Below are 25338 nucleotides of genomic sequence, written 5' to 3'. Positions count from 1 at the left end.
ACACTCCTGTGTATAAGAACCTGTATTTGAATTTACCTATTTCTGCAGGGTGTGTTTATGGGATGTTGCAGGGATTGGAACAGCTTCATTAAGTTGTGATATCGTGTTGGTTGGGTTATCAAAAATGATAAGTTATTCTAAATTCTGTTGTCTTTTGTTTGTATTTCATCCATAATGTTTAAATAAATTATTTTTTGTTTATAACTGAATGATTTGACCAGCTGCTTCACTCCCAAATATCTACTTTACAACTGCCTTAAAAAAAAAATTTAAGAAGTTATGATCTGTCATGGACTGGGCTAGACCCACCTTCAAAACATTTTGCGAAGGTAGCCCAGACTCTAACTCTTTTTTTTAAGGCAGGTGTAATGTGAATATTACAGGAGTGATGCAGCTGGTCAAACCACTCAGCTCTAAACAAAATAGAATTTATGTAAACATTACGGATGAAACATGAACAAAAGACAGCAGAATTTAGAATAACAACTTATTTGATAATGCAACCAACATAATATCATAATTTAACAAAGCTGTTCCAAACTCTGCAACATCCTATGAACACACTCCTTGGCAAAAGGTTTTTCAGGCAGGAGCATTTTCAAAGAGAAAGTTCAGTTAAGACCTCTGTTGAAACATGGAATTTTTCTTTTACTGTAGCTACTTCCCTAGGGTCTCCAACAGTTTCTTTGACTGCCTGGTAAAACTAAACCAAACTAGAAAAAAAAGAACTGGGGGAACTGGCCACTCCCTCTTTCATTGTACAGCTGTTTTTTAAAAATCCTGAAGGCCTCCTCTGATTGTTGACTTAGACAGTTTCTGTCAGCCATTTTGGAACCAATGCCTTTGCAACCCCTCTTTAAAAAAAAAACAAGGGCAATATAACCTTGTTAAATGAGCCGTATCATCACAGGAATCAACTAACAACACAGATGAGACTTTATCTCTTATGGATTACCAAATATAAATGAATGCAAATTTCATATTTTCTGATGTTGGATTGTGACTTAGTACATTTTACAATGTTTGTATTAATATGATTTTGCATTGTATCTTGGGTTTCAGATTGCAGCACCTTGTGAAAAAACACAATCTTGTTGTGGCATCATATGATGTTGTTCGAAATGACATTGACTTTTTCAAGTAAGTGTATGCTCAACAGTAAATATTCTGTTGTATTTTTACGAAGTTGTGCTCTGATTTATTCTGGTATTTAAATTTGGATTCATTTTCAGTAGCTTATATTCCAAAAGAAATGAATGTTTAGCATGATTTTCCTTTGTTTTCAGGAATATTAAGTGGAACTATTGTATTCTTGATGAAGGTCATGTCATCAAAAATGGCAAGACAAAATTATCAAAGGCAGTTAAACAACTAACTGCAAGCTACAGGTTGATTCTATCTGGAACCCCAATACAGGTACTTGTAGGTGTAGTTAAATTGTTTTCTATGTAACAATGGTACAAAATGCTGTCTACAAAATGTTCAGGTCCTTGAGAGGAAATTTGTTGTCAGATGCACTTAGTGAAATGTGTCATTGACTGTAAAGATGTGAGATTTATGCAGAGACAGATTGAGACCAGATAGTCGTCGTCATCAGGCTAACAGAGGGCCTGTCAGAATGTTTTGTATGAAGTGTATGACATGACTGTGTACTATACCCAAGATAATTCAATCTGTACAGAACAAAATATTCAAAGGTTTAAACTTAATTCCATGGGTAAAGAGTTGGAGACTACAACATAAACTTGCAGTGCACAGATTCCAGCACAGCCTGCAAAATCAGAAAATGCCCAACAAAATATTGTAGATCAAGTAAGATATAAACAGTTAGATGATGTAAAGTACCTATTCAGTTCCTCTGCCATTTTATTTTGTTCCCCATTACTACTTTAGCCTTTAGGTCCAATGTCCATTCTTACCTCTCTGTTACCTTTCGCATATCTTAAAACGTTTGCAATTCATGCACAAGGACACCCCTGTCCCTCTGCACTAAAACAATCTGAAGTTACTCACTATTTTGATAAATGTTGCCTTTCTATTTTTCTGACCAAAGTGGATAACTTCATACTTATCTGCACCAAACTCTGTCTGCCAAGTTTTAGTCCTTTCACCTAACGTTTCTATATCAATTGGTAAACTTCTTATTTGTACACAAACGTGATTGAATTGCTGTTGGAGATGTCAACTGTTTTGGTAATGCTTCGGTCATTATGATTAGCTGTTCAGGTATGCAAATTAGATGTAGATGTCACTCGTCTCGAGCTAAACGTGCTCCTCACTACATTGAGATCATTCCATTTTGATTAATAAAAACTAGGCAGACATATTCTAGCTTTTGTTTTATGATGACAAACCAATGTACCAACTTTCTTAAGAATAGCTGCTTATCACGAGAATGTAACATGTTGATGCTGGATATCTGCACATGATGTTGCTCCAATCCAAAATAGCAATGTTCTTAAGAATAGCTGATTGTCACTCAGATGAAGCCTGTTAGTATTGGGTATCATCACACAGTTTTGCAGAAACAACTTGTAAGATTAAGTCATATGAAATGTGTCAGTCTTTTTCAGATAGATAAAACTGGTTTGGTGTGCAATCTTGTATTGTAATCACTGAACAGCATTTCTTTCTGTACCATTTAGAATGTTATTTAATCTCTTTAAATTTTTCAGAAGTATATGCTTAAAATCACTTTGAATTGTTGAAAACCCTTTATAAGCGTACAATCCACAATTTTAAAATCAATTTGTCTTAATGCAGAACAATGTGCTGGAATTGTGGTCACTATTTGATTTCCTAATGCCAGGATTTTTGGGTACCGAGCGGCAATTTGCAGCTCGTTATGGAAAACCAATATTAGCTAGTAGAGATGCAAGAAGTTCTTCACGGGAGCAGGAAGCAGGTAAGCAGGTTTGAAAGCCTAATTTAATGTAAATGTGATGCATAGCAATACATAATTTGCAACTAATTCTCACAGATCTGGAATACTGTACCTGAAAGCAGATTAAATAAAAGTAGGTAAGAGAATTGGGAACATATTTGAAGGAAATTATTTAGAGCCAACAAAGTAAAGATAGGGAGGTAAATTGATTGAATAGCTCTATCAAAGACCATGCACATTGGTCCAAATGCTCTCTTTCTGTGCTTTATTGTTCTATGACTATATTTTGTTACTAGTTTATCAAAATGAGGTATTGCAGTGCAGAATCTGTTCAGGTAATTTGCTACATTATCTTCCAGTTGCTCAGATAATGGGTAAAATATGCGAGTACACTTTATATGAGAAGTTACCTTCCATGTTTTCAATTCTTGGTTCAGGTTTTGCATAATTTCTGTCTCCATGCAAAAAATGTGTTTCCAATTTCAAGGTGACAGACTGAGACATTGAAACATTAATGGAGGAAAATTAATTGTAAAATTGTATAATAAGCACTTGGAGAGACCTTACAGGTATCTACTGCCCTTGTCATTCTAGATGAATTTGGTTTTGGTTTTGGTAGGTGCTAAGGATTTTTTGAATTCCTGCAGTGTATCTTGCAGATAGCGCACATTGTAGCTACTGAGTGTTTGTGGATGTGGTGCCAGTCAGGTGAACTACTTTAATCTGGGGTTTGAGCGTTGTTGGAGCTGCACTCATCCAGGCAAGTGGGGAGTATTTCATCACACTCTTGACTTGTGCCCGAACCGAATACATTAATTCTGATTTCTCTCTACAGATGCTGCCAGACCTGCTGAGCCTTTCCAGCAATTTCTTCCGCGATTCTTTGTGGTTTTTCCCCCGAGTCTCTGACTTGGCCTTGTAGCCCCTATAGTTGTATGGTGAATCCATTTGAGTTTGTGGTCACTGTTGATGTTGAGGTTTTTGATAGTAAGGCCATTGACTGTCAATGGACAGTGATTAATTTGTCTTTTTATTGCTAATAGTCACTGCCAGGGATCTGTGTGGTACAAATGTTACTTGCTGCTTTTCAGCCCAGGTCTGGATATGTTCATGCCTTGCTGCATTTGGATACTGGTTCAGTACCTCAGGAGTTACAAATGGTGCTGAACGTTGTGCAATCATCAGCGAATATCACTACTTCTGACCTTGTGATAGAGCAAAAGTCATTGATGAAACAGCTGGCGATGGTTGAGCCTGGGACACTATCCTGAGAAACTCAACAGAGATGTCCTGGAGCTGAGATGACTGACTGACGTTCAGCAACCATAACCACCTTCTTATGTGTCAGATATATCTCTAACCATCGTAGAGTTTGCTCCCTGATTTCCATTGCCATCAGATTTGCTAGGTTGCTTGATGTCATACCCAGTCAAATGTGGCCTTAATATCAAGGCATGTTACTGTCACTCCACCTCTGGAATTCAACTCTTTTGTCCATGTTTCACCCAGTGCTGTAATGAAGTCAGGAGCTGAATGGCCCTGGCAGAATCCAAACTGGGCATCAGGAAGCGGATTATTGGTGAGCAGATGCTACTTGATGACACTGATGACAGCTTACTGATGATCAAGAATAGACTGATGGGGAGGTAGCTGAAAATGTGTTGCTGGTTAGAGCGCAGCAGGTCAGGCAGCATCCAAGGAACAGGAAATACGACGTTTCGGGCAAAAGCCCTTCATCAGGAATGGGGAGGTATTCAGTCTGATTGAATTAGTTCTGCTTTTTGTGTACAGGACATAGCTGGACAACTTTCTGCATTGATGAGTAGATGCCAGTGTTGTAGCTGTACTGGAACAGCTTGGCTAAGAGTGTGATACGTTCTAAATCACATATCTTTAGTACTATTGCCAGATATTATCAGGGCATAGCCTTTGAAGTATCCAATGCCTCCAACCTTTTCTTGATACATAATGGTAAATGTTCTAATAAAGACCAGTAGAGGTCGCAAGTGAACTTGGAGCATCTTAGCAGCACTTCAGTTTTTATAAATATGCCAATCATAGAGTCATAGAGATGTACAGCATAAAAACAGACCATTCGGTCCAACCCGTCCATGCCGACCAGATATCCCAACCCAATCTAATCCCACCTGCCAGCACCTGGCCCACATCCCTCCCTATTCGTATACTCATCCAAATGTCTCTTAAATGTTGCAATTGTTCCAGCCTCCACCACATCCTCTGGCAACTCATTCCATACACGTACCACCCTCTGCGTGAAAAAGTTGCCCCTTAGGTCTCTTTTATATCTTTCCCTTCTCACCCTAAACCTATGCCCTCTAGTTCTGGACTCCCCCCACTCCAGGGGAAAAAAACTTTGCCTATTTATCCTATCCATGCCTCTCATAATTTTGTAAACCTCTATAAGGTCACCCCTCAGCCTCCGAAGCTCCAGGGAAAACAGCCCCAGCCTGTTCAGCCTCTCCCTGTAGCTCAGATCCTCCAACCCTGGCAATATCCTTGTAAATCTTTTCTCAACCCTTTCAAGGTTCACAACATCTTTCCAATAGGAAGGAGACCAGAATTGCATACAATATTCCAACAGTGGCCTAACCAATGTCCTGTACAGCCGCAACATGACCTCCCAACTCCTGTACTCAGTACTCTGACCAATAAAGGAAAGCATACCAAACGCTGCCTTCACTATCCTATCTACCTGCGACTCCACTTTCAAGGAGCTATGAACCTGCACTCCAAGGCCTCTTTGTTCAGCAAAACTCCCTAGGACCTTACCATTAAGTGTATAAGTCCTGCTAAGATTTGCTTTCCCAAAATGCATCACCTCACATTTATCAGAATTAAACTCCATCTCCACTTCTTAGCCCACTGGCCCATCTGGTCCAGATCCTGTTGTAATCTGAGGTAACCCTCTTCGCTGTCCACTACACCTCCAATTTTGGTGTCATCTGCAAACTTACTGACTGTACCTCTTATGCTCGCATCCAAATCATTCATGTAAATGACAAAAAGTAGAGGGCCCAGCACCGATCCTTGTGGCACTCCACTGGTCACAGGCCTCCAGTCTGAAAAACAACCCTCCACCACCACCCTCTATCTTCTACCTTTGAGTCAGTTCTGTATCCAAATGGCTAGTTCTCCCTTTATTCCATGAGATCTAACCTTGTTAATCAGTCTCCCATGGGGAACCTTGTCAAACGCCTTACTGAAGTCCATATAGATCACATCTACTGCTCTGCCCTCATCAATCTTCTTTGTTACTTCTTCAAAAAACTCAATCAAGTTTGTGAGACATGATTTCCCATTCACAAAGCCAATCATTTACAAGTTATTGTAATTAGGTAGCCAAAACATTAGTGGATCAGAAAATAAACTGCAAATAAAGCTGTAATGATAAGTACTTCCACATTATAGTAATTCTGCAATTTTGTGTTCTGGAAATGAATTCTACATTTGGAAAGTTTCAAAGATCTATCATTGGATAGTACAGATGGGGGTCATTCAGCCCATCAAGTCTACACTGGTTTTTACACAAACCAATCAAGTCAGGCCCATTCCACAGCACCTTCACCCTAACCCTACAATATTTCCTCTTCAACTATATAACCACTTTCCATTTGAAAGCCACTGTTAGTTATATATTCACCCCATCAGGCGTTGCATTCCAAATCCTAACCATTTCCTGTGCAAGAGAGGTTGTCCTTGTGTTTGCCTTTTGTTCTTTTACTAATAAATATTTGATTTCTGTGCCCACAGTTTATCTAGGCTTCACCTATTGATAGCAGTTTGTCTTTATTTATTCTTCCTAAGCTCTCCATGAGTTTAAAACCCAATATCAGATTTCCTCTTTCAGACCTTCACTCTATAGAGAATAACACACATTTTACCAGTCCGTCCCTGTCATTGCAATTCCTCCTCTTTTTATCCATTTGCAAGAATGGTTCCTGGAGGAAGGAGTTTTGCTCATGTGTAATTTTTGAAGCCTGCATAATTGCTGTTACATCTATTTTATGGGATGAAACATCCTTCCTAGCTGTTGAAGATTTATGTATACATAATAATGTCAATCAAAGGTGGAATTAACTGTTTGTCCTCACTATGTTGGAGCTTGTGCTCTGTCACTGGATGCACTAACGTTGTTATAATTATAGTGCTGCCTCAGTTCTTTCAGGTTTTTGCTTAAAAACATTGTTAAACTCTTGATGACCGAGATAAGTAGACAATAATAGTTTTCTTAAAGAATTAACTAACAAAGCATATCTAGGGTCATCTATGCAGCAGAAAATGTACAAACACATCTCTTGTGCCATGATATTTCATATGTTAGATTACACTAAAGTAATCATGCTTTCATGTTAAACAAAAATGTTGTTACTATAATTAGCAGAAAGTTCATAAAGCAATTTTGAAGTTTAAACTTGATTTGTAAGTTGACTTTTGCTTTTAAATGGTGCTATTTGAGTGCAGTCCTTTGTACCAATTCACTCTTGTTAATAAGCTTGATATTTTCAACGTAGAAGGGCTGCATTGGCATCATCTTATCCCGCTACAGGATTGATTTGTTTCCAGAATAGAATCATTTGAGATCAGGTTTTAGACATCATTGGCTAATGATCATTATATGTCTCTTGTAAATAGGGCATGGAAAGAATTGAGTTGAACCTGTGAAGTATTTTGTATTTTTTAATGATAGAATGATTCATCTTATTAAGGAATTATTACCATGAAATTGTTCATTAAAACTTTAGATTGAAATGTAGTTTGTTATATTGAGATTTAGGTTATCAACTTTATATTCATGCATGAGCTAAAAATTAGCAACTAAAACTAAACATTATGCAATATACATTATAGGTGTACTTGCAATGGAAGCATTACATCGGCAAGTACTTCCATTCCTGCTACGCAGGATGAAGGAAGATGTTCTTCAAGATCTTCCACCTAAGATTATTCAAGATTATTACTGCAATCTCAGTACTTTACAGGTATGTTGTAATATGACTTATATTGTAAAAAAGACACTTTAATCAACCGTTCAGATATGATCTGAATGTCATCATATATTGAATAGAAACATCAAGAAATTGATGAACATTGTTTGGGAACCATTATGATAAAACTGAAGACCATAAATTCATAAATAATGATCCTACCAAATTGGAGAGTACTCTATGGGATAAGTATATTTGAAGGACCAATGATATTTTCTTATTCCTTGACAGTTCATGTTCACAGTAATATTTTGTTTATAGGTGCAACTGTACGAGGATTTTGCCAAATCTCGTGCTAAGTGTGATGTTGAAGAAACAATTTCTGCAGGTGCACTCTCAGAAGAAAATGAGAAACCGAAATTGAAGGCGACTGGACATGTATTTCAAGTAAGTATTTTTTCTTGACATTCTCTTAGGTTGTTGACATTAAAACAGCTATTCTTGAGGTTGGGTTACTTTTGGATCTTGAAGAGTTTAGTGTGTTAAGTTTAGTTTGAATCAAATCTAGCTTCTTACATTACCAGTGGAGATACTGGATACTGATGAAGGTTTGTCCACACAAATGAAAAGCTTAGCTCCAAAAACATATTAATGACATACAGGTGATTCTGTTCATGATTGTGAAGGGTCCATCAATTTGTGTAATAAAATATCAAACTTCATCTTTTTTTTTAAATTCACGTACAAAAACATTTGAATTTCACTTTTTTTTTTAAAGAACAACAAGGCTGTGTGTTTTTGCTCACAGCATACCTGATAAAGGTATGAAATGGAACATATTGAAGTAAGCAAACGTTGAATAGTTATCAAGAAGTAAAGCAGTTAGGCAAAGATGAAGATGGAAAATGATAAGATGAAACATGAAACCCAAGATAAATCGTTGGATTTAGTTTTGTTCCTTCACAGTAATACAATCATAGGCTGACACTGAAAGTCTCATCAGTTCGAAGTGAATCAAACAAGTGAGGCCAAGTCAGTGATAAGTTATACATAACTGTTCTGAATTTTTTTTCTGTTATAGTTAGCTTTTCTTTTGTCCCTAGGGTGTTGGGAACGTATTTCATCCCACTTGCTGACACTGTCTGTCTTGTTCTGAATCAGACATTCATTATCTCAGCATCCTATTTAAACTCAAGCTAAGTTTTTGAGCCTATCCCTCCTTGTGACAAACATTGCCTACTTCTGCCTTCCTAATATTGGTGTCTCCATTTCTATCTGCCAACAGTTTCTTCCATATCTTTTTATTTCAGCTGGTCCAGGGCTTTATTGCCTGGCCTCTTATCCCTCATGATCCACAACACCAGCTTGTGAAAATTTCAGCTGCATCCTATCCCATGCATTCCTTCTGATATCACCTCTGTGATCTACGATCAACCTGTAGTGGCTGATATTCCCATGAAGCCTTGAATTTGAAATTTTTAACTTTTGCTTAAATCTGTCTCTTAAGGTCAACTATTTTGCCAAACATTTGGTCAATACTCATCCACAAAGTAGATGTGGAATGGATTATTTTGGTCTATAAAACCAACATTAGTACAAAGCCGGAGTGTCCAAATTTTACACATTTTCAGGGGCCAAATTTTGAGATGGCCATTTAAAAAAACAATCAAGACACAGAGCTAAAGAGGGCAGGCGCACACAAACTGACCTCAGAATTCATCAGAGGGTTAAGAACAGAAGTGAGTTGCATTTTAGCCAGTGCTTCCCTTCTTTCTCAAATCATTGTGTGGAGAATTTTTGGTAAGTGGGAAGGTATGTATGTGTTTGTAGCTGATTTCCAGTTTCCAGTCTCTCACACCAGTGTCTGCTGCCGTAATCCTCCTCATCCCTTCCCTAACCACTTCCACTTTGCCTTCCTTTGCCCTGTCACACTCTCACAGATGGGAGTCATTCTCAGGGGCTACTTTTTATTTGTATCATCAATACTGAGAACAATCAGTAAAATAACTTCTGCATTTGGGTTTAATTTTCTTTTAGGATTTTCTTCTTGAAAGATTACAAAAATACCAAAAATTGTCAATGTAATATCCGTACAATTAAATCTCCTGACATAGAATCTATAAGTATGTAGTATAAATTGTCTAGTTCATTTATGATAAATAATCTTCAATACTCTCTTTTCAAAATGGGATCTCATATATTGTAATCGGCCCCTCGCTATACACAATCTCCATTCTTTGCCCTCGGACAGCCAGCAGATCTTTTGTAGGAACATCATCAATAACTAGAAGCTGTCTTGGTTTGTTATTAACAATATTTTTTTCTTGAAATTCTGCATGTCATTGAGAGTTTGTTCAGCTAGTTCCCTTGCTGCTATAATAATAAATGCTTTTAGATCATATGGTAAACTTTTATTTTGAGTTCCTGTGCAGTACAGTATGTTATGATTTACAACATTACCATCAATAGGTTTATCTGTCACTGTAAAGCCAACTTTGGAGGGAATTTGAACTCTTCACTGAAGTTAAATTTGAGCTTGGTGTTGGTTAAAATACAAGAAATGTGGCAGGCTTGGTTTTTGTGTGTAAGTATCAAAGCCATGCCCAGGAGTCTCCTGATTTTTCTTTGAAAATTTTGCAGCTCTAGTATCAATAGCAAGTAATTGTAATCAGTCCAATACACACTGTCCAGATGGCACGTCGACCCTGCTGCACTCCCAACACTTGGGCTGCACAATAACAATTTTCAAATGGAAAGTTCAATAAGGTATCCTATCAGTACCTCACTGCAGATGTTCAAATATTACTGTTGGGTCTTTGAATTTCTTCTTAATTCATTCATGGGATTTAATGTTTGATGACTGTCCAGCATTTCTTGACCATCCTATTTGACCTTAAGAATGTGGTGCTACTACCCATATAGAGTTGGGGCACATATAATGCTGTTAGGGAGGAAGTTCCTGGATTTTGACGCAGCAGCACTGAAGAAGCATTGAATTATTTCCACATGATTAGATTTTTTTTTAGATTAGATTCCCTACAGTTTTGATACAAGCCCTTCGGCCCAACAGGTTCACACCGACTCTCCAAAGCATAACCCACACCGACCCTCCAAAGCATAACCCACACCGACCTATTTTTCCTCTGACTAATGCACCTAACACTATGGGCAATTTAGCATGGCCAATTCCCCTAACCTGCACATCTTTGGATTGTGGGAGGAAACCAGAGCACCTGGAGGAAACCCACGAAGACACGGGAGAATGTGCAAACTCCACAGAGACAGTTGCCAGAGGCTGGAATTGAACCTAGGTCCCTTGCGCTTTAAGGCAACAGTGCTAATCACTGAGCCACCGTGCCACACATGAGTGACTTGGAGGGGAATTTGCAATTGGTGGTGTTCCCATATATCTGCTTCCCATATCTTTCTAGATGGTGATGACTTTGGGTTTGGAAGGTGCTGTCTGAGGTGCCTCGGTGATGCAATGCTGATTTATGCAGTGCACCTTATGGGTAATACATGATGCTGTTTCTGTGCTCCAGTGATGGAAGGAGTGAATGTTTATGGATATGGTGCCAATTCAGCAAGCTGTTCAAGCTTCAAGTGTTGTTGGAGCAATACTCATCCAGACATATGGGAGTTTTCCATCACACTCCTGACTTTTGCTTTGTAGAAGCTGGATAGATTTTGGGGAGTCAAGAGAGAGGTATTTACTACAGGATTCTTAGCTTCTGACCTGCTGTTGTAGCCCTGGATTTATGTGTCTAGTTCAGTTTCTTGTCATCGGTACCTCCCAGGATGTTGTACATGATGGATTCAGAGGTCCCTGCCAGTGATGGTAATTCCATGGCATGTCAAGGGGCAATGGTTAGATTCTCTCTTGCTAGAGATGGTCAGTGCCTGGCACTTGTCAGTCCATAGCTGTGTATTGTCCAGGCCTTGCTGCATCTAGACATGGACTACTTCAGTATTTGAAGAGTGGCAAATGGTGTAGAGCATTGTGCAATTATCTATAAACATCCTCACTTCTGACTTTTTAAAGATAATACTAAAATAGGAGGTGCACATAAGAGTAGCTGTTTCTATTTCATGTGAATGTATTTGAGCTCTCCACCCATATCCATCTACCCGATAATCTCTGGCCTGGCTGATATTCAGGCTCTACTCCTTGATCTTGAGTGACAAGAGCCTTGTCTCACTGGCTCACACATATCCACCCACTCACCCACCCACCTTAACTGAAGGGACCTCACCTTTGCAGATTCTTTTGTTTCCACTTGCCTTTATTATTACCTCATCAAGGTAGATGTACACGGCAAACAACCCAGATAGAGAGGATATCTTTGCATTGCTACATGTGCCTATCTTATGCACTGTCATTTGTCTCACTTGTGATTGCTCACATTCTTGTTTTTGTTCTCTGCATCTCCCTTTCAAACTTTCTTCCTGAATCTAAATATTAAAATGTTTACATTTTGAAATTAAGCTTATTTATGATTTGAAAAACTAAAATTAAGATTGGAAAATATTTTTCCTTCAACTTTGTGTACACTATCTCTCTGTTACAGTCTGCTTGTCTTTCTTGCATTCTCCTATACACTATCTTTGCATCTTCTGTCCTTCTACCCTTTTACCTCCTGTCCTCTTTCCCCCATCCCATCACTTTGTATTCCCACCATGCTGTGAAATCTTCTGCCCTGTATCCTCCATGCTTCCAGAGTTGATATGTATTGTAATATGAAATGTTTCAAAGATTAGATGGTGTCCCAGCTCACTGGTGAAGTGGTGGCAAGATACTTTTAGTGGGGATGGGTCATTGAAACAGGAAACACTTTAGCTAAGGCTGAATACAATACTTTGGGGAAAGCAAATGGAATCTAAATGTGTGCTGCCACCCAGTTTCATAAGGTTTGAAAGGAGAGTATAAAGGTAAGAAAATGGATCAATTAAATTCTTTCGAGCTTAAAATTAATTGTAATGTGATGTGACCTAGTCATGAGCACAGAAAATATTGGTTGAGAATAAAATTTGAGAAAAAGACAAAGTTGAAAGATTAGATAAATATTCTGCTAGAACATTTTGATTTATAATCAATCATAATAAAGGTGAAAATAGTTGACATATATTTGAATTGACACTTCATTTCTAGGCTTTGCAGTACTTGAGGAAACTATGCAATCATCCAGCACTGGTGCTGACTTCACAACATCCAGAATTTCAACATATTATAGACCAGCTTGCTGCGCAGAATTCATCTCTTCATGATATTCAGCATGCTCCTAAACTCTCTGCTTTAAAACAGGTATTGTTTAGAATTTAGTACCCTGCCATTTTGCACTTTTGTCAAATTGTGCTTTGGAATTATTCATCTAAACTAATTCAAACTACTGTTAAATCACATCAGCAGCCCTATAAAGTGTGGAAAGTATTAAGTGGTTAGATTTTTCAAATATCAGGGAGATGAGGACTAGGGTGAGTTGGCACAAAATAGGATTTGAGGCCTGGGGCAGATCAACCTTGATTTTCTTGAATGGCTGGGCAAGCTTGAGGGGCCAAAAAGCCTACTCCCGTACCCATTTCTTTTGTTCTTTGTTTTCAATCCAACTCATGCACACACTCTCTCACACAGTTATGCTCATGCCAAAGGAATAGCAATAGAAAATGCACCTCTAGTTCTAAAATTATTTCCAAAATGTGCTGGAGTTGTTTTGGGAAATCTGTTTTATTTTCACTAGCTCTGGCTGTCTCCTGAAGTGTTATATTCCTACAAATTATAGACCCTACGCAATGTGTTTTGAGATTCCTGTCTGTTATAAATGTTACCTGACCATTTTGATTATTAACTACTCTGATACAATATTAAGATTGTGTAAGCAATCATAGTAACAGGCAAGTCACTTTGCAAATTCTACCCTTCAAAGTACTTGAGGTGTCTTTGAGTATTGCTGGATTCAAAAGCTTAATTTGTCACTGAGTATATTGAGAAAGTTGTGCAAGTTTATGTAAAGCTAGGCAAGGACTTCTGGAATTTGGGGCTAAGACCGTTCAAGGTATGGTGATCAATGATGAAGCACTTAAAATCAGGAATACTCAAGGTGTCAGAATTGGATGAACTCGGCAAGAGGCTTATTGGTTAACAGGAGATTGCAAGGACAGAAAGAAGGTAAGGTTGTGGAGGGATATATAAACAAGGATGGGATTCTTTATAATTCAGGCATTTCTTAACTGGCACCTGGTGTAGATCAATGAGCAGCATGATGATAGTGAATGGCACTTGGTGTGGGTAAGGCCATAGGTAGCAGGGGTATGTATGACCATGAGTTAATAAATGGTACAATATGGGAGGCCAGCAATCATTAGTCGAATCTAGAGGGAACAGAAGTAATCTAATCTAATAAGGGTTTCTGTAGCAGATGAACTAAGGCAGGGACAAAATCGGGAAATGGTATAGAAGTGGCAAAAGATGTTCTTAGCTAGTATTCAGTGCAGAATGTATCACTGAAGTATCTGCACATCATATGAAACATGAAGTGTTGAGGAGTTTTTGGCAAAATGGTTTGTTTCCATACAAAGTAAATTTTATATAGTTTTAGGTAACTGTATAAGTCTAACCAAGAAGCAGAGGTGAAGAAATTTGCTATACGCTGGCAGAATGCATTTAAAAGACTGAAGATTGGAGACAGTATAGATCTATGCTCTTAAAATTGTGCCATGGCAATATCTTTCATTTTTATATTTTGGATTCACGGTCTTTTGAAATTATGTCCTTTGACTAGGTTAAAAAAGTTTTATATTCTGTATTTTTCTAGTTGCTGCTTGACTGTGGACTTGGCAACAGTGGAGCCTCCGAAAATGGTACTGAGTCTGTTGTAGCTCAGCATAGAGTTCTCATTTTCTGTCAGCTGAAGAGCATGTTGGACATTGTAGAACATGATTTGCTTAAACCTCAGATGCCAAGTATTACTTACTTAAGATTAGATGGCAGTGTGCCTGCAGGCCAGCGGCATTCCATTGTGGCAAGGTAAGTAGGATGCCTAAAGTCATTGTCATGATACTGAGCGTAAGCTTTTCCATGTTTTAGTCGTTTTGTACCTAGTAACTACTAGTTTGTGTCCTGCAATGAGTTGATCTAGTCATGATAGCAGCTGAAGTATAAACACTTCAGCATTCTTGACATCAAAACAGAAGGATTTGAAAGAATTTACACTCCTTGAACACAATGTGAAGCTGAATGAGAAGGAGTCGAATGATCCTCATGACACCATCTAATATCATGCTTGAAGAATGGTTAGAGATCACATCAAAGGAGTGCTGCAGCTTGTAGAACTATACACCAACATGAGAAGAGGTTTGACTTTGAATAGTGTAGAAATATCAATAGCTAGTGAACAATTCTCTATTGGTCTTCTGGAAACTTCTAGAATGCAATTTAGCGACCCTGGCGTGTCGCCTAAGCTGAGTCTCCTTCTGCTAAGCCAACATTTATTGTCTATTCCTTTTCATGCTAGAGATTGAATGAATGGTTTGCCCACCATGCACTTCTGAATAACACACTATTACTCATGTTAAAACTATAAAATTCAAACTTAATCATGCAAATGTGTGATTAGTCATATGTACAAGCAAAAATACAGCAAGATACTGACACAAATATTCTTAAATAAATAATTGAATCTGTCTGAAAGCTTTATTTTTAGACAGAGTATTCAGTGAGGTATAATTTAGTAAACAAACACCCCAGATTTGCATACAGCTTTTCATGATCTCAGGATCTCTCAAGATACTTCTGCATTGTGGTCATTGTACTGTAGGAAAAAACTAGACTATTTCTTGGACAAGTGACCAGTTAATCCATAAATGTAACAACTGATTTAAAACCTAGGAGGTTGGGGAAAAAAAAGCTATCTCTTGAATTTTAAAAACTGTCAACCAGTAACATTTGTGTATTTTAATGTAATTTTACTTCTGAATCAAAAGTTTTAACACAGAATGTGAATACAGAACAACATATGCCACCTTTAATTGTATATATAAATTGAATATTGATATGCTTTTATTTTGCCAGGTTTAATAATGACCCATCTATAGACGTCTTGCTGTTAACCACCCATGTTGGTGGCTTAGGTCTTAATCTCACTGGAGCAGATACTGTAGTATTTGTGGAACATGATTGGAACCCAATGCGTGATCTGCAAGCCATGGATCGAGCTCATCGTATTGGACAGGTACGACACTCTTCAAATTATTATAACGGCACTAGTTTACCAGCATCTCCACGATGGCATACCATGGAATCTTCTTGATTTGGCGCCAGATTCAAACTGTTGTCAGTAAATTTCCACCACAGCATTGTTACATCTTTGTGAGCAATTGCCTTCAAGATCATTGTCAAGTGCCCATGCTTCGGCACTGATGATGGAACCAATGGCATTAATGTTGCAGAGATAATTTCTTCGGAACAAATTTTACAAAATACCATGTCATAAAGATTCACTGCTAAGACTGAAAGGGGAACACAAAAGTTGGAAAATTTAATATTTATGTGCAAGTTGAGAATAAATCCTAATTTATGTGAGTGTTCATATTTGAAGGGATGTTAGAATAATGATTTGTACTGTAACCTATCGTATTGATAGTAATATGTATACTTATTCAAATATACTGGTCAAATGCCAACTTGTGTCTTTTCATTTTAATTTGGCTCTAACGTTGACTTTCAATTTACTTTGAATGAGAAACTATAGGACATTTTAGAAATAATGTTACAACACTGAATCAGGTCCATTGTGCTTGTGCTGACTCTCAAACAGCTTTCCATTTAGTCCTGCTTTGCTGCCAGTTTTCTGTACTTGTTTTTATTCTCCAAATCATTACCAACTTTTTGAAAACAATATTAATTTTGCCAGTGTGAATAGAAGCCAACATAGAGTCATAGAGATGTACAGCTTGGAAACAGATCCTTCGGTCCAACCAGTCAATGCCAACCAGATATCCCAACCCAATCTTGACCCACCTGCCAGCACATGGCCCATATCCCTCCAAACCCTTCCTATTCATATATCCATCCAAATGCCTCTTAAATGTTGCAATTATACCAGCCTCCACCACATCCTCTGGCAGCTCATTCCATTCACGTATCACCCTCTGCGTGAAAACGTTGCCCTTCAAGTCTCTTTTATATCTTTCCCCTCTCACCCTAAACCTATGCCCTCTAGTTCTGGACTCCCCGACTCCAGGGAAAAGACTTTGTCTATTTATCCTATCCATGCCGCTCATCATTTTGTAAACCTCTATAAGGTCACCCCTCAGCCTCCGATGTTCCGGGGGAAACAGCCTCAGCCTGTTCAGCCTCTCCCTGCAGCTCAGATTCTCCAACTCTGGCAACATCCTTATAAATCTTTTCTGAACCCTTTCAAGTTTCACAACATTTTTCGGATAGGAAGGAGACCAGAATTACACGCAATATTCCAACAGTGGCCTAACCAATGTCCTGTACAGCCACGACATGACCTCCCAACTCCTGTACTGAATACTTTGACCAATAAAAGAAAGCATACCAAACACCGCCTTCACTATCCTATCTACCTGTGATTCCACTTTCAAGGAGCCATGAAACTGCACTCCATGGTTTCTTTGTTCAGCAACAATCTCTAGGACCTTACCATTAAGTGTATAAGTCCTGCTAAGATTTGCTTTCCTAAAATGCAGCACCTCGCATTTAGCTGAATTAAACTCCATCTGCCACTTCTCAGCCCATTGGCCCATCTGGTCAAGATCCTGTTGTAATCTGAGGTAACCCTCTTCGCTGTCCACTACATCTCTAATTTTGGTGTCATCTGCAAACTTACTAACTGTACCTCTTATGCTTGCACCCATACATTTATGTAAATGACAAAAAGTAGAGGGCCCAGCACCGATCCTTGTGGCACTCCACTGGTCACAGGCCTCCAGTCTGAAAAACAACCCTCCACCTTCTACCTTTTGAACCAGTTCTGTATGCAAATGGCTAGTTCTCCCTGTATTCCATGAGATCTAACCTTGCTGATCAGTCTCCCATGGGGAACCTTGTCGAACACCTTACTGAAGTCCATATAGATCATATCTACTGCTCTGCCCTCATCAATCCTTTTTGTTACTTCTTTAAAAAACTCAGTCAAGTTTGTGAGACATGATTTCCCACGCACAAAGCCATGTTGACTATCCCGAATCAGTCCTTGCCTTTCCAAATGCATGTACATTCTGTCCCTCAGGATGCCCTTCAACAACTTGCCCACCACAGAGGTCAGGCTCACCGGTCTATAGTTCCCTCGCTTGTCTTTACTGCCAGTCTTAAACAGTGGCACCACGTTAACCAACCTCCAGTCTTCCGGCACCTCACCTGTGATTATCGATGATACAAGTATCTCAGCAAGAGGCCCAGCAATCACTTCTCTAGCTTCCCACAGAGTTCTCGGGTACACCTGATCAGGTCCTGGGGATTTATCCACGTTTAACCGTTTCAAGACATCCAGCACTTCCTCCTCTGTAATCTGGACATTTTGCAAGACGACACCACCTATTTCCCTACAGTCTATATCTTCCATATCCTTTTCCACAGTAAATACTGATGCAAAATATTCATTTAGTATCTCCCCCATTTTCTGTGGCTCCACACAAAGGCCGCCTTGCTGATCTTTGAGGGGCCGTATTCTCTCCCTAGTTACCCTTTTGTCCTTAATATATTTGTAAAAACCCTTTGGATTCTCCTTAATTCTATCTCATGTCCCCGCTTTGCCCTCCTGATTTCCCTCTTAAGTATACTCCGACTTTCTTTATACTCTTCTAAGGATTCACTCGATCTATTCTGTCTATACCTGACATATGCGCTTCCTTCTTTTTCTTAACCAAACCCTCAATTTTTTTAATCATCCAGTATTCCCTATACCTACCAGGTTTTCCTTTCACCCTGACAGGAATATACTTTCTCTGGATTCTTGTTATCTCATTTTTGAAGGCTTCCCATTTTCCAACCGTCCCTTTACCTGCAAACATCTGCCTCCAATCAGCTTTCGAAAGTTCTTGCCTAATACCGTCAAAATTGGCCTTTCTCCAATTTAGAACTTCAACTTTTAGATCTGGTCTATCCTTTTCCATCACGATTTTAAAACAAATAGAATTATGGTCGCTGGCCCCAAAGTGCTCCCCCACTGACACCTCAGTCACCTGCCCTGCCTTATTTCCCAAGAGTAGGTCAAGTTTTGCACCTTCTCTAGTAGGTACATCCATATACTGAATCAGAAAATTGTCTTGTAAGAATTTAAGAAATTACTCTCCATCTAAACCTTTAACACTATGGCAATCCCAGCCGATGTTTGGAAAGTTAAAATCCCCTACCATAACTACCCTATTATTCTTAGAGATAGCTAAGATCTCCTTACAAGTTTGTTTCTCAATTTCCCTCTGACTATTGGGAGGTCTATAATACAATCCCAATAAGGTGATCACCCCTTTCTTATTTCTCAGTTCCACCTAAATAACTTCCCTGGATGTTTTTTCTGGGAATATCCTCCCTCAACACAGCTATAATGCCACTCCCGCTCCTCTCTTGCCTCCCTTTCTATCCTTCCTGTAGCATTTGTATTCTGGAACATTAAGCTGCTAGTCCTGCCCATCCCTGAGCCATGTTTCCGTAATTGCTATGATATCCCAGTCCCATGTTCCTAACCATGCCCTGAGTTCATCTGCCTTGCCTGTTAGGCCCTTGCATTGAAATAAATGCAGTTTAATTTATTAGTCCTACCTTGTCCCTGCTTGCCCTGACTCACTTCTGTTCTCAGCTATACCCATCTCAGATTCTCTCTCTCTCTCTCTCACACACACACACACACACACACACACACACACACACACACACACACACACACACACACACACACACACACACACACACACACACACTCCAATGATCCAAAAGTATGAATCCTTCTCCCATACACCAGCTCCTCAGCCATGCATTGATCTCCTCTATCCTCCTATTTCCTGCCCTCACTAGCTCATAGCACTGGGAGTAATCCAGATATTGAGGGCCTCCTTTTTAAATTTCTGCTTAACTCTCTGTAATCTCCCTTCAGAGTCTCCACCTTTTCCCTTCCAGTGTCGTTGGTTCCAATGTGGACAATGACCTCCTGCTGGCCCCTCTCCCCTGTGTGAACATTCTGCACCCTCTCTGAAACATCCTTGATCCTGGCGCCAGGGAAACAACACACCATTCTGCTTTTTCTCTGCTGGCCTCAGAAACATCTGTCTATACCTCTGACTTCAGAATCCCCTAACACAATTGATCTCTTGGAAGCCGACATACCTCTCGTTGCATTAGAGCCAGTCTCAATACCAGAAACTTGGCTGCAGCTGAGGATAGCAAAGATACTAGGAAATCACTAACCATTTTTGCACTATGATTACAAATAATTATTGGAAGCTGAAAATCTAAAAGATGAGGGATTTCTTCTTACTGAAGTTCAACTCAAAATAATAAATATTTTCTGGGGATCTGTTTCTCCTTAATATTATAGCCAATTTTGTGCCATCGTACCCGAGGTGCTTTATGTATTTCAGAAACTTAGCTAATAGCATCCTTTATATGGAGATTTTCCTGATGTTAAGAGAACAGTCAGATTTCATTCTTTGACTTTGAAATGTTATAAAACCAAAGCTGGAAATTCCTACTTTTATCACATTAATCTATAATTCATGTATAACTAAACATACTTTAAAATTTACAGTAATTCACCCACCAGAGATTGAATGCATGATTTAATGAATTTTCTTTTTAATGCTCTCTAGTACTGCAAACTGAAGAACTTGTTTCCAAATCTTTTATTTAGAATTGCCTAGCACTTCCAATAAAGTGCCTCAGTAGAATCTGAAATTTGAATAACTTGGACTAAACTTAAATAGAAATCCATTAAGGTGTCTCATGGCTTTGCAATCTTATTTGAAAAAAAAATTCTGGAGATGCTGCCAAGTTGCTTATGAATATATGTGTTTCATCATTGTAGTCAACACTGTTTTAATTCTACGTAAGCAAAGTAACTATCCCACATTGATAAAACTGAACTCATTGTAGGAGTAGTGAGCGCTTTAATTATTTTTTTTCCCAATTCATTCCTCACTATCAAATCAACTGCTATCAGGGTTCCAAATGTCATTTTTTAAAAACTATTTAAAGCATGAGTCATAAGGATCTAAGTTCCTGGACAAATATTTAGATTTGGAACATCAAACCAATATAGTTAGTTTTAAGAGGACCTGTTAATAACATTTTTTTATTGCTAGGTTATAGTCTCACCTGGTTCTCTTACATGATAATTGTTATATGCCTGATTGATTTCTGGACTAGGAAGTTATTTATTTTTGTTCATTATAACTTAAATATTTGTTTCAAAATACAGACTTTGACCTGACTCAACAACTTTCTACTGAATACAAGTAAAATTGGCATAAAAAAGTCCATAAACAAAATCAGAAAATGATCAAAACACCCTGGTTAATCAGAGACTGCGAAGACTCGGACACAGATCTTTCTGCATCGGCAGATATTGCAGAGAGACAACATTTACAAGGGATAGTATAAAGGGAAAGGGAGGAGAGAAAAACAGACAAATTACATATGTCTAAGAGAAGAAATATAGCAAAATGCAAAGTACTCCAGTAGAAAATAGGAATTGGTTTAATAACTGAAGTGACAGAAGCTTGAGATAATGAACTATATTGAGAATAATTAGACATTTATGAGATAAATAAAGGAGAATTAAAACCAGAAAACTGACAAGTTGTTTCAGGCTTTATTACCCAAGAAGCAGGTCAAGGAGTCATTCACTTAAATATTTAACACTTTTATCTTCCAGAAACGTGTTGTTAATGTTTATAGATTAATAACAAGAGGAACACTGGAAGAGAAGATCATGGGATTACAAAAGTTTAAAATGAGCATTGCAAATACTGTCATTAGCCAAGAAAATGCAAGTTTCCAGAGCATGGGGACAGATCAGCTGCTCGATTTATTTACTCTTGACAAGGTAATGTAGATATTATTTTTATTTTCTTTCAGTTATTGTGAAAACTGGAAGTTTGAAATAAGCACAAATCTTAGAATTATTTAACATGTCAGGCAATATCTCTAAAGAGAGAAACAGTTAATGTTTCAGGATAGTTGGATTAGAGAAATATTAGAAATGTAATAAATTTTAATCGACTGCAGAGACTGAGTAGAGTAGGGTATTTGTGAATGGTTGGAGGAGAGTTAAAATTGAATGATGAAAGCTCTAAGTCAGAGGAGATAGTAATGGTAAAGAAACCAAAAATGGATCAATTGAAAGTTAGTTGTTTTACATGGTAAGTGTGTTTGGGATGCTGGATGGTAGGAATAGAGGAAATGAAAGGGCAACTGTTGCTTCATGTGCGCTTGTATGGAAAATGGATGGGGTATTAGGAATGATTGAGGAATGGACTATGATGTTATAAAGGGATTATAGTAGTCCCTTTACATGGCTGAATTGGGAGAACGTTGTTGATGGCACCGCTCAGGAAATGACTGAGAATGATTTTTTTGAACATCGTTGCTGGTGTACACAATATGGCAAGGTCAAGGGGAACACCATGATGGTTTTGGTAGCATAGGCAAGGATGGAGGGAATGTAATGAACAGGATTTAGGGTCCTGTTGAGACCTTGGTAGAGACAAAATCTTTGAGTGAAAGAAAAGGAAAGTAACTACAGTTCATTGAGCAGCTGCACCTTTAAATCTCACCCATTGCGAGGGTTATATAATGTAAAACATCTTTGGAGCATATTTACTTAAACAATGGACCTGCTGTGGTGCATAGATTGTTCCTATTGATAACATCACTAGAGCACTGAACGTTGAAGAGCTAAGGTTGCATGTGTCTCCACAAAGGTAAGAAAATAACAAATCATAGTATCTTTGTAGCAACTTTTGTTTTCAAAATGCAGTAGAGAATAGATTTGAACAAAACAATTCTACGTTTCTTGTGAAACATCAGAAGAACTTCCAGAAGTTGTTAAGGACCTCTTAAATGATAGCAGTTGAAAATAGTTTTTGGTGTGTTTTGACACATGATCACCATCTTAAGGTAAACCAAAGTAAAGCTTTTCTTGAATGTTCATCAACTAGGAGTAAAACTATAAATACTCTCAATAAACCAGTAAGATATGGATTACATTAGATTCCAAATCAACATGAATGAAAATATTTTAACAATGGTACTTTGAATAGAAATCTTATAGTTGTTAGAATTAAGAAAGTTTAGGTTGTCAGAATTGAGGGGTTTGTGCCAGCCGATTTGGAAGTAGTTGGAAAAGTAATGATCTCAACAATTCAAGTGACAGAAACTGGAAAACATCGGTTAAATAAAGATTATAAAGCTGGGATGGAAGTGGTATGCATCAGGGATCAAGTTTCTGTATTCATTAACCTATTGAAACTTCTTAAAAGCAAAATACTGTGGATGCTGGAAATCTAGAAGTGTTGGAGAAGCTCAGTAGATCTGACAGCATCTATGGAGAGAGAATCATCGAATTCTGCAGTACAGAAGGTGGCCCTTCAACCCATTGTGTCTGTACCTGCTCCCAAAAAAGTTATCCAGCTTCTCCCATTCTCCAGCCTGTTTCCATTGGCCTTTCAAATATATATTCTGTTCTGTTTTAAAACCTCCCATGAAATCTGCCTCCACCACTCTCCCAGATAGCACATTTCAAATCCTAACACCTCTGAGTAAGTTTCGCCTCACTCTCTTTTGCTGACAGTCTTGAAATTGTGATTTCTGGTTACTGATGTATCAACCTGCAGAAACAAAATATCCTTCTTTATTGTGTCAAAACTATTCATAACTTAGAATACCTCAATATCATTACCTCTTAATCTTCTCTGCTCCAGGGAGACTACGTCTAATATCTTTGATCATTTCCTTGTATCTAAAGTTCCTCATTCCTGATATCAGGATGTGAACAGTAGGGGAGATACCAAATAGTACTCTAAACCATAAAATTGATACAGAAATCCCACCACAGAGAAGAGCAAAATTTCTTCAAGGTGGCCATACGTCGAAGAGAAGTGACAGTGCATCAAACACCTAAGAAGTAGTAAAGTACGACAGATGCTGGAAATCTGAAGAGCTAGTGAGACAATGTTTCTGTTCAGATCTTTCTAATTTTTTTAATGTTTTCAGTAGTAAATGTCTGTTGTCCAAGGACATATGCAGCTTCACGTGTATATGTTTGTGACAAACCACTCCAGTAAACATCGGCATAAAACTAATTGAATATATAATCAGTCAAGCCAGGTTTCATTTTTTTATCTCGCTTATCCAGTGTTACTGTCAGCTGAGATCCCTCATATCTATTTTTTATCTTTCTAAAGGACGGCCAAGAAGATAAGGGATCTTCTAATTCTAGTGGGAAGCCGACTGTAAAAGCAATCTTGGAAAACCTTGGAGAACTTTGGGATCAGCAACAATATGACACAGAATATAACTTGGATAATTTCATGCATTCGCTGAAATAAAATGTACTTGCATATTCACAGCTAAGCCATGTCACTCTCACAGGATTGTTCTGCTGATATTCAGCAAGTTTCACTAATGAAATAAAATAATGAAATGCTGAGAATAATATGTAAATACAGGCATTTGAAAAGAGTGAGCGTAAAATGGATATTTCTAAAACTATTGTTTCAGAAAAAAAACTAGAGCATATAGTTATCCTGGCTTAGTTATTTGCACTGTTTTACAGTTTTACATTTAGACATTTATTCAGAGCAGATATACTTGAAGCAACATTTTTGATGTCTTAGGAAACAAAGAACCTGTTCTTGAGGAAAACCTTTTCCTATAGTTAAGGAAATGTATACCATTATGTGACATATGTATGATACAGTAACATGCTGTACATGAATGCACAATCTGAATTTGATTGAAAAACAGACCTCCTCCACTTTTTCCACAGTGGAAATTGAATTTTTGCTGCGTATTAGTGATAGCCTTCAAGTTACTTGCCAATCTATGATAATTGTAGATGTTAAATAGAAATATCTTTGTACTTGGGTTTAAAACAGAACTTCTAAAATTGAGTATTATCATCCATGGCATTCCTTGGATTGAGAATAAAATTCAATTGAAAGATCTCAGTGCATGAATTTAAATCTGATTCTTTCACATGTATTATTCATAACTGAACAACAGGAGAACATTTACATACAAGTAAAGTACCTTATGGATGCAGGACATCTGAAATAAGAGCAGAAATTGCTGGCCAAACTCAGCAGGTGTAGCAGAGAATAAAAGTTAAGTTTAATATGACTCTTCACATCAGGTTCGTTGACAGCTGCAGTACTTTATGCTACATCTACCAAATGCTTTGATGGAATAATTGAAAAATCATTAAATTTATAGTGATAAAACTGATCAATTTTGAATCAGAAATATTACAACACTTACTTATTCTGAGGTTTAAC

At 38.0% G+C, this 25338-nt stretch overlaps 1 protein-coding gene across 2 annotated transcripts in view; it reads left to right on the top strand.

Annotated features, from left to right (window-relative positions):
• The window catches only part of btaf1 (BTAF1 RNA polymerase II, B-TFIID transcription factor-associated), a 132361-nt gene extending 107439 nt beyond the window's left edge, over positions 1 to 24922 (top strand). For both annotated transcript variants that reach the window (XM_060841932.1, XM_060841931.1), the window contains exons 29-38: positions 1063 to 1140; positions 1287 to 1416; positions 2764 to 2905; positions 7754 to 7884; positions 8152 to 8277; positions 12980 to 13132; positions 14640 to 14851; positions 15896 to 16055; positions 21717 to 21887; positions 24247 to 24922. In XM_060841932.1, the coding sequence (XP_060697915.1) occupies positions 1063 to 1140; positions 1287 to 1416; positions 2764 to 2905; positions 7754 to 7884; positions 8152 to 8277; positions 12980 to 13132; positions 14640 to 14851; positions 15896 to 16055; positions 21717 to 21887; positions 24247 to 24390 (1447 nt within the window). In that variant the 3' untranslated portion in view covers positions 24391 to 24922. The remainder of the gene's footprint in view (positions 1 to 1062; positions 1141 to 1286; positions 1417 to 2763; positions 2906 to 7753; positions 7885 to 8151; positions 8278 to 12979; positions 13133 to 14639; positions 14852 to 15895; positions 16056 to 21716; positions 21888 to 24246) is intronic.
• The last annotated feature ends 416 nt before the right edge of the window (positions 24923 to 25338 follow it).

The sequence above is a fragment of the Hemiscyllium ocellatum genome, chromosome 22 (genome assembly GCF_020745735.1).
Source record: "Hemiscyllium ocellatum isolate sHemOce1 chromosome 22, sHemOce1.pat.X.cur, whole genome shotgun sequence".
In the NCBI taxonomy this organism is placed as follows: Eukaryota; Metazoa; Chordata; class Chondrichthyes; order Orectolobiformes; family Hemiscylliidae; genus Hemiscyllium; species Hemiscyllium ocellatum.
This window is presented reverse-complemented; position numbering and strand designations above follow the sequence as displayed.